The sequence below is a fragment of the Tachysurus vachellii genome, chromosome 14 (genome assembly GCF_030014155.1).
Source record: "Tachysurus vachellii isolate PV-2020 chromosome 14, HZAU_Pvac_v1, whole genome shotgun sequence".
NCBI lineage: Eukaryota > Metazoa > Chordata > Actinopteri > Siluriformes > Bagridae > Tachysurus > Tachysurus vachellii.
Genome location: NC_083473.1, coordinates 19,314,036 through 19,324,551, shown reverse-complemented (window position 1 = coordinate 19,324,551; position 10,516 = coordinate 19,314,036). Strand labels below are relative to the sequence as shown.

Genomic DNA, 10,516 nt, shown 5'->3' with positions numbered 1-10,516 from the left:
AAGATAAAGTGTAGAGTCCTGCTGAAAGAACAGTGCCGCTTTCAATCTAATCCTCCCTCATGTGCCTCAGGATGCTGCCGAGTTTGAGTAAATCTCACTGATCGGTCGAAATCCTAAACACACAAGTCTGTTATGTAATAAGAGATTAAAAGGAAAGGTCGGCTGTGTATAAATGCCCTTTTTATTCTTTTCAATAAATTTGTCTCTTTTACACTTAACAAATTAAAGCACCATGTCTCAAAGGCAGCCTTAAAAACAAGCCAAACAGACTTTAAAATGAATTCATATGTGAATCATCGTACGTCACGTGTAGCCATCAACTGCACATATATTTACAGCACTTAGACAAAGCAGCAGTCCATCCCGTAACAGCCGTGGTGAGTGTCCGTTATTTACACTGGGGAAATGATTATGTACATTCATTTTATAACTCTCCGCCAGCAGCGTCATTAACGGCAACCACACACACGGGTTTTACAGCAGCTCTACATGCAGCGATGATGCCCGACATCTGTGTGGCTATGAAATGAGCTGAGCAGGATTTCGGAGACGTACAGGGACGGGAATAGGTCGTGATGCGAGTCTCTTCTTTGCAGAGGAGGTTCGGACAGTGTTCTTCTCTTCAGTGTGTGTGTTTGTAATCGGGGTTAGGAAAAGTCTGTTGTTCAGGGAAACAAAACCACTCTAACTCTTCCTCAAACTCAGGTCACTGCTGGTCACGAGTGGAGACAGGGAGGTGCTGTCAGACACGTCATCTCGCTCTTCTCTCCTCAGCACCAGGAACGCCTCTCGACTAATCCCCAACAACTCCCTTAGGCCTCTGTTCTCCAGCTGCACACAGAGAAGCAAAGATGATTATAGGGATCTCTTAGGATTCTGATAACTAACACTTTACTGTCTGTAATCAGCTTGCAGTTCTGCTTCACCCTGCTTCATCTTTTCTACCAGTTATTATGTATATAATTTTAATATTTAATATGTATATAACAATTCTTTGCTTACTCTAATTTACCTCCATTTATGTATATATCTGTACACCATATATTTTAGGTATTGTTTGTACATAAAGTTTGTGGCTGTGTCTGATTTCTGTGTCTTTTATATGGATTTTAAATGAATTATATAACTTTAAGAGTGAAAACGTGCTTTCTTTCTTACTTCATCTTAGCTTTGTTCTTTGTTGAAGAACCTAACTGTACTAGCTACAAACACTTTCAAGACACCAACTCATAATTCTGAGCATATTTCTCTTCATAATATACTGTATATCTTTATAGACATTGAATGAGGGAGCATATATAACAGTAAAATATGAAATTGTGGTTATGAATACAGCGTTATGAGATGAACAAATATGCCAGAGTTGATATTAAAAAAAATCTGGGATGTGATCTGGAATCTTAAAAACCGCACGATTCGTGTAATCATGTCGGCTCATAGTTAGAATTTTCCGCTTTGCTGCATTATACCTAATTAAATCTCACTTGTAGCTACATAGAAAAAGAATTCTTGTTGGCTGCTTAATAGTGTGACCGCATACTTGACCAGGTTTATGGCATTGTGTAATATATATATTTATTCAGTTCAATCTTATTTGTATAGCGCTTTTAACAAAAGCAGCTAAACTGGACTATAAAAAGTATGTATGTGTGATACATAATACAGATGTATAGAAGTGCAACCTCCAGCTGTTTGATCCGCTCCTCGTCCTCGCAAGCATGGCCTTCGTCTACTTCAATGGCTTTCTTCATTACTGTGGCCATCTCGTTTATCTTGTCTATGTGCGCCTGCATCTCCTTCACGCACACGCACACACACACACACACACACACACACACACACATCACTTTGATGTCTACTTTACAGCCAAAAGCATGTGCACCCCTGTCCATCACACCCATATGTGCTTGTTGAAGATATAATTCCAGATTAATTTCACCTGTGTTTGATCTCATAATATGCTCCACTTTTTTAAAAGGCTTTCCACTAGATTTTGTGATCAGTTAGCTACAAGAGCATTAGTGAGATCAGACAGTGATGTAAGAGTGAGGAGGTCTGGGGTTCAGTCTGTGTTCCGCTTCATCCCAAAGGTGTTCAGTGGGGTTAAGTCCAACATTAAACTCCACACCGTTCAGTCTTCATGGAGTTCTGTGCTTTGTGCACAGGGGCATTGTCATGCTGGAACAGGGTTTGAGTCTCAGTTGCAATGAAGGGAAATTGTAAAGCTACAGCATGCAGAGACATTCCGGACAACTGTGTGTGTCTGACTTTGTGGTAACAGTTTGGGGAAGAAGCACATATGGGTGTGATGGACAGATATGCACATACCTTTGGCCAAATAGTGTGTGTGTGTAAAAGAATGTGGTTAGAGTACTTACGTTAGTGTGCTGCTCTCTGAGCTGTGAGACAATCGTGGGGTCGTCTCTCTTGCTAGCCATGAGGAGGCGGAACACCTGCTCTCGGTACTTACTCATGATTAGCTCCAGTGCAGACTGGTGCTCTTCTAAAGATGTACGCAACTCTGAAAACATGTTGAGAAAGTTATGTGCAGGTACAAGGCTTTAAATCTAAACAATGCCAGGTTTGTTTTAAGTAGACACTTAATCTTTGTATGTAGATAATCTATTATACTTGAGCTCCATAGACCCAAGATATCTCACACACACACGCGCACACACCTTTGTTCTCCTGCTGCAATTCTCGTATTTGACGATTCTCCTGCTGAATGCCCATTACCAGAGTGGATCGTGGACGATGCCTCGCCACCTGGTTAAGTGCCTCAATCTCTTCCTGATACTAAAGGGCACATGGCAAACATAAATAAACTGGATAAATGAACAAGCAACATGTAATAACAACAAGACTGGTGCATGAGGAGGTGAGATAAACAACAATAGACAGAAGATGTAGTAGCCTTTATTGTCACTGGTCACAGGTACCAGCGAAATTAGCCATCAACCTGTCCATACATACAATATGACAAGGGGCGGACAGGACAGGAAGACGGGGGATCGAAGAAGAAATACAGCATAACATGATGGAAGGGAGGAGAAAAAAAACAACCCCCAGACTATGCTCCTGTGGGGAGATGTGCTTGGTTATTCAGGTGTGTGAGGGAGAGGGGGAAAGAGAGAGAGAGTGAGGGAGGGAGGGGGGGGAGAGGGAGAGATGTGATGAGCTGCCTTTGGGAGGAGAAGAGATGAGAAGATTTCACCAAGCTTCTGTAGACATGAACGACAAAAGCTTATGCTGGCACCACAAATACAGTATCTCACAGAAGTGAGTACACCCCTCACATTGTTGTAAATAATTTATTATATCTTTTCAGGTGACAACACTGAATAATTGACAGTGTGCTACAATGTAGAGTAGTGAGTGTACAGTTTGTATAACAGTGTAAATTTGCTGTCCACTCAAAATAACTCAACACAGCCATTAATGTCTAAACCACTGGCCACAAAAGTAAGTACACCCCTAAGTGAAAATGTCCAAATTGGGCCCAATTACACATTTTTTCTCCCCGGTGTCATGTGACTCGTTAGCGTTACAAGGTCTCAGGTGTGAATGTGGAGCAGGTGTGTTAAATTTGGTGGTATCGCTCTCACTCTTTCATACTGGTCACTGAAAGTTCAAAATGACACCTCATGGCAAAGAGCTCTTTGAGGATCTGGAAAAAAAAACGTTGCTCTACATAAAGATGGCGTAGGTTAGATTAAGATTGACAAGACCCTGAAACTGAGCTGCAGAACAGGCCTCGCCATAGTCGACTACAGAAGTTGAGTGCACGTGGTTAGCGAAATATCCAGAGGTTGTGTTTGGGAAATAGACGTATGAATGCTGCCAGCAAGATGCGTCACCACATCAAATTGGTCTGCATGGCTGTTGTCTAAGAAGGAAGACTCTTCTAAAGATGATGTACAAGAAAGCCTGCAAACAGTTTGCTGAAGACAAGCAGACTAAGAACATGGATTACTGGAACCATGTCCTGTGGTCTGATGAGACCAATATAAATTTATTTGGTTCAGATGGTCTCAAGCGTGTGGCGGCAACCAGGTGAGGAGTACAAAGACAAGTGTGTCTTGACTACAGTTAAGCATGGCAGGAGTGTCATGGTCTGGGGGCTGCATATGTGCTGCCGGCACTGGGGAGCTACAGTTCATTGAGGGAACCATGAATGCCAACATGTACTGTGACATACTGAAGCAGAGCCTGATCCCATCCCTTCAGAGACTGGGCTGCAGGGCAGTATTCCAACATGATAACGACCCCAAACACACCTCCAAAATGACCACTGCCTTGCTAAAAAAGCTGTGGGTAAAGGTGATGGACTGGAAAAGCAAGTCTCCAGACCTAAACCCTATTGAGCATCTTTGGGGCATCCTCAAATGGAAGGTGGAGGAGCGCAAGGTCTCTAACATCCACCAGCTAAGTGATGTCTTCATGGAGGAGTGGAAGAGGACTCCAGTGGCAACCTGTGATGCTCTGGTGAACTCCATGCCCAAGAGGGTTAAGGGAGTGCTGGAAAATAATGGTGGCCACACAAAATATTGACACTTTGGACATTTTCACTTAGGGGTGTACTCACTTTTGTGGCCAGCGGTTTAGTCATTAATGGCTGTGTGTGGAGTTATTTTGAAAGAAAGGCAAATGTACACTGTTATACAAGCTGTACACTCACTACTTTACAAATGTCACAGTGTCATTTCTTTAGTGTTGTCACATGAAAAGATCTAATAAAATATTTACAAAATGTGAGGGGTGTACTCACTTCTGTGAGATACTGTAGTTTAACAAAAAACATTTGTATAATATCATCTGTAATCACTTTGGTTCATTTGTTATTCAATGAATATATTTGCTTGCATACTGTAGACCAGGGGTCACCAACGTGGTGCCCGCGGGCACCTGGTCGCCCGCAAAGAGCACTTAAGGCGCCCACGAGGCATGTTCTAAAAATAGCACTGGTCAAAATACAGTTCCGTCTAAAAACATTTTCTTGCTGTAGTTTTTGAATAAAAAATGCTTGCATTAATGTAGATTTTAAAATGACTATATTTAATTTTTCATTTTATTTAATTTTAAAACAATGTAAACAAAAATGTTTTATGTATATAACAAACTCTGGCCTTTTCTGAAGTCAAATGTCAATATTGCGCGCACGTCACGTCCGACTCCTGACACAAGGAAGCGGTGCAGCAACAATGAGGAGTCAGTTGTGATTTACCCCAAAAACATGGCAGAAAAGCGGCAGAAAACATACATTTTTCATGGTGTTTGGGTGTTCTTTTTTACGCCAGTCAAAGAAAAGTGTGTGTGTCTCATTTGCGGGACGACTGTTGCGACGGCAAAGCGGCACAATGTGGCAATACACTTCAGTACGTATGACGAAAGTTTCAATGCTAACTACCCACCCGGTGGCACATTAAGGACAGAAAAAGACGTTACAAATCCTTTCATGCAAGTGGACATGACATGCACTGCTGAGCAACTAAATGCTCTGTTCAACTTGGATGCTGGACAGGTAGAGATAGAAATCCTAACGTTGCAAAATGACCTTCGCCTCAAAGCCCATCAGTCTGCATCAAACTTTTGGTGCCTTGTGGACACAGAAAAGTACAGTGGTGTACTGTATGCACAGCAGCTATGAAAGTTGCCTGCCTTTTTGGTTCAACCTATCTCTGTGAATCAGCCTTTTCTAACATGAACTTTATCAAGAACTGACACAGAACACGCCTTACTGATGCACATTTACAAGCCTCACTCAGACTTGCAGTGTCAAATTATTCACCAGATTACAGTACACTGGTGTGCAGGATGCAGTGCCAGGCTTCCCACTAACAGACATTTACAGACAAAGAAGAGATAACATGTGTTCATTGAAAACACCATAACATTAAACTAAAAATGGTGCACAGAAATGTGAAAAATTGTTCAAAAAAGACTAGATAACTTGTTGAGACTTGATTAATGATTTCCTTGACATTACTTCCTGACTTTCAAATGTTGGAACAGATAAACATAAATAAATGTTGCATGTTTAAATATTCCTACCGTCAATGTTGTATAAATCATTGTTAATAATTGTGGGGAATAATTAACATTGACATGTGAGCAGTCTCTTCACCATATTATTATTAGTAGTAGTAATATTATTAAAAAGTGATCTGTGCAATTTTGCTATTGAGGAAGTTTGTATCAAACAGGTAGCCCTTCGTACTACTCAGTTCCCTTGAAGTAGCCCTCAGTCTTAAAAAGGTTGGTGACCCCTGCTGTAGACTTTAAGCTAGTAAAATAAATAATTATCCTGGTGCTTCTACTGAAAGTCCTTTAACCACACTTAGTTTGTTTTGATGCTAAAGTATACAGCGGTGGATGAGTAATGACTCATAATCTCACTATTTGGCATCACCTTTTTGAGCTCGTACGTGGTCAAAAGTATGCAGACACTTAATCATCACTTTCATATATGCTTGTTAAACATCACATTCCAGTGGTGTCACCCTCAGCTGTTATAATAAACTCCAATCTTCTGGACAGGATTTCCATCGGATTAAGTTAATCTATTAAAACCTTGGAACACCTCAGAGGTTTCTGAACCTTTTGGGGCAAATTATGTCAAATGTACGTTCTAAATTTTCGTCAAGCCCAAGCCCCTAGCATTGAACGCCTTACATTCTTATTATTTTTTTAAATTTACGATTTATAACGTGATCACTTCATGAGGTTCCCCTTTGAGTCTGGTTCCTCTCAATGTTTCTTCCTTCCATTCGAGGGAGTTTTTCCTCGTCACAGTCGCCTGAGTCACCTCAGACTTGATCATTGGGGATAAATACAAACACATTTAAATATATCTAACATTAATCTTGAATTTTATATTATATTAATCATTATATCATTTTTTATAATAACCTTTTGTTCTATGTTTATGTTCTGTAAAGCTGCTTTGAGACAATGTCAATTGTAAAAAGCGCTACACAAATAAACTTGAATTGTAAATTGAATATATATATTTAGCTATATATTGACATCTGGTCATTTACACGTCAAGGAAAATAGGTTCAGTAGCAAAATTCTTAGAGTAACTCTGCATGAGCAAACAAATCATGATAAATGATATAAAAGCAATTGTATATTTAAATCTCTCTCTATCTTTTTCTGCATCCATCACCACCACCACCAAAAGAAATAGACTAAAATGACCAACAAAGATATTTATCCATTTAATGGTTTCCTAAGTGGTGTTTTTGTAATGAACTTCAAACCATGTACTCTTCCACAGTAACCAGTTGGTTAAGCTGCTGTGATAAGTGAATTTCCCCACTGTGGGATCAATAAAGCTTATCTTATCTAAAAATGATTAAAAAATATAGATTTCTATAATCCCCACCAAAATTTATTTCTCAAAGAATTGTAAACATGCAGGTCAAATATTATTCACTTAATATAACATGAGCCAATGTGACAGTAATTCAAAGGCAAAGGAAAATTGTTTAAGAGGGAGCGAGAGCTGTTTGTAACATTAATGACCAGATAAGCAGATTTTAGGGTTATTTTTACCCTAAGTCAGTCTGTTGACTGTTCAGCTTAAAGTGGGTAAGCTTTCACCTTCAGGAAGATCATGGCATTAATTTAAAGTTTTAACAATCATAGTTAATATTAGAGGAGAACCTGAAAAAGGGTAACAGATTGTTAAGGCATGTGGACATGGAGCAATTTATTTATTGATTTATTCATTCATTCATTCATTCATTTTCAGTAACTGATTTATCCTGGTCAGGGTTGAAGTTAAAAGAAGAGACTTTAGGAAGGTGTACAACTGTACTGACACGTCTACTGAGCTCTCAAGTGTCACGCATTGACAGTCGTGACAGTCACTCATTTGGGTCTTGTTTCACGCTCTCCCGCCACACATTGTATTTCTCACGCAGAAAAACTTACTATTTATCATATATTTAATATGACGCAGCTCCCAAAATGTATCTGTCCGCACCGCTGTCTCTATGGAACCGGGCAGGAATCAAGTGCGTCTCCCCTGGAGTTCTTAGTCAAGCCTGATAATTATCAGCCAATAAAAAAAAAGAGGCTACACAATAGCCAATCAGAAAATAGCACTATTGTATCTGGGTAAGATTTAATGCAACACCCAATGAAAAAAAGCATATCCTGGAATTGTTCAGCATCATCCTCGTTCACCCACAGAGAAAACCACCGGAGCTGTGAGCATCATTTTGAGCACAGAGTAAGTCATGATCTGTTTTAATGTTAAAACAAATTCACAACTTGTTTGACACAAACAATGACATTTTGACTGCTGTTAGAGACGTTTCCCAGATAATCAGCATCAATTTTTCATGAGTGTCTGTAACTTAGCCAACAGATTTACAGCCTGTTCACTGACAACACCTGCTCAGAACAAGAAGTCTAGGCCAGTGGACCTCAAACTGGGGGCCCTGAGATGGTGCCAGGAGGCCCCAGTCCACTGATAACACCTGCTCAGAACAAGCAGCCTTCTTTTTAGTGCTTCCACATTCTCACCCTGATGCCGAGAGGGTATTTTCGATGGTCGGTTTGAACAAAACCTCAACACGAAACAGCTTGTCTCCGGACGGGACATTGTCCTCAATCATGACCCTAAAAATGGCTGGGTTTGAGCCGAACTGTTTTAAACGGAAGCCAACATTACAAATGATAAAGGAGTCGAAAAAGGCAACAAACACTTACAAAAAACAACACCAGTCACAAACATTTTGTATTTGGTTAAATTGTGTACAGTGATCCTTACCAAACACAACACCACCCTAATTGTTGTGTTTGGGTGAGGGGGGTTGGAGATGTCACTCTTGCCTGTCTTTAAAACTTGAGAGCCCTGCCGTCTAAGACGTCATTTTGTGTTCGTGATCATTATTCTGTGTTTATGGTGGTGTCGATAGTGTGTACCTGCTTCATGGCCTCTACACGTTTGTTCAGTACAGTGGTTTGCTCGATCAGGATCTCAGCGGCGTTGTCATGATCTCGGAGCCGCTCCACCAGAGACCTGGCGTCTGTCAGCACCTTCTCCAGCGAGCAGCTCATCTCTAATCGTACACAGAACCACAACACGACATTTTAATACAGCAAAAATGATTAAAACAACTCACAGACTAAAAGGTGTACCAGCCTCGTTGTCTTGTCAGCGGGTTTAAGTTTGAAAACAGATCATATCAGTTAGCTAGTTATGACTAGCTCCGAAGCTACATGCTAAAAATAAACAGGATGCTAGGATAAACACAACGCTGTCGTTTGCTAAGGGTATATTATAACATGTTAGAATTGCTGGGGTATATGAAACGCTTACTTTAAACGCAAATAAATCAGCCCAAAACGCTAGCTTGGTCGAATAAGTTTACACTTCCTGTTCCGATGTAGTAAACGTTGAGAAGTTGTGAATTGTGGGTAACGTAGGAGCTACAATATGTGTAGTTCTTACATGTCGCTTCAGAGGAGTTCCACATGAGGGAGGCAGTGTGTAAACAAGACTCAAACGTGTAGCATGCTAACTGATCATGAGTCATGTGTATTTTCTTCCAAAAAAAAACAAACATCTGAATCACTGAATGTGTGTGATCAAAAGTAAATACCTGTATAAAACAGTATTTTCACATTTCAAGTTTATTTGCATAGCTCTTTTTACTATTGACATCGTCTCAAAGCAGCTTTACGGAACATAAACACAGAACAAAAGGTTATTATAAAGAATGATAGAATACAAAATTCAAGATTAATATTAGATTTATTTAAACGTGTTTGTATTTATGCCCAATGAGCGAGTCTGAGGTGACTCAGGCGGCTGTGACGAGGAAAAACTCTTGAATGGAAGAGAGGAACCTTGAGAGGAACCAAAGGGGAACCTCATCCTCATTTGGGTGACACTGGAGGGTGTGATTATAAATATGCAGTCTGATAAATGTTGTACTGATGCAAAATACCACATGGAGTTGGCATCTCCTCTTTAGTATCGCAGAGTCTAACTGGAGCTGGTAGATCTATAGATGCCCTTAGGATCCTCACAGAGTCTGCCTCATCTCAGTTAGGGTCCAAAATCTTCATTGCACGGAAGACAATCGGAGCTGATACAATTTCTAGATGGCTCAGGATGGGTAGAAAGAGAGAAGTAGTGGAGAGGGATTAACGTAGCTGCTGTTCATAATATTAGCAAGCACTAGATGATAATGTGCATTTGGTCAGATATATTAGAGCACAATGTTATTGGATGTATTGTGTGTAGGCCTGACTTAAGAGATGAGTTTTTAATTAGGGCCTGAGCACCGAATGGTGCGAAGCCCTATTGTTTTTCCTCGGGAGTATTATTTTTTTTTTTTTTTTTTTTTAGGGCCTGAGCACCGAATGGTGCGAAGCCCTATTGTTTTTCCTCGGGAGTATTTTTTTTTTTTTTTTTTTTTTTTTTTCCACACATTGGCCAATTGGGGTCCCTTAACATGCTCGAAAACTCTTGAAATTTGGCACACACGTCAAAGTC

General features: G+C 40.2%; 1 protein-coding gene across 1 annotated transcript; it reads right to left on the bottom strand.

Annotated features, from left to right (window-relative positions):
- Window positions 1-163: 163 nt before the first annotated feature.
- Window positions 164-9,456, bottom strand: fgfr1op2 (FGFR1 oncogene partner 2). Its single transcript, XM_060886229.1, has 6 exons — window positions 9,335-9,456; window positions 8,938-9,074; window positions 2,679-2,796; window positions 2,379-2,521; window positions 1,683-1,796; window positions 164-831 (listed from the first exon to the last, which is right to left on the bottom strand). The coding sequence occupies exons 2-6, from the start codon at window positions 9,070-9,072 to the stop codon at window positions 685-687; spliced, it is 657 nt and encodes a 218-aa protein (XP_060742212.1). The 5' UTR covers window positions 9,073-9,074; window positions 9,335-9,456; the 3' UTR covers window positions 164-684.
- Between the last annotated feature and the right edge of the window lie 1,060 nt (window positions 9,457-10,516).

Excerpts from the sequence above, each read along its gene's own strand:
- fgfr1op2 (XM_060886229.1), bottom strand. The coding sequence starts at position 9,072 with ATGAGCTGCTCGCTGGAGAAGGTGCTGACAGACGCCAGGTCTCTGGTG. Across the intron at positions 2,797-8,937 it reads GTGTAGAGGCCATGAAGCAG|TATCAGGAAGAGATTGAGGC; the intron begins GTACACACTATC and ends TGTGCCCTTTAG. Across the intron at positions 2,522-2,678 it reads ATTGCAGCAGGAGAACAAAG|AGTTGCGTACATCTTTAGAA; the intron begins GTGTGTGCGCGT and ends ACATGTTTTCAG.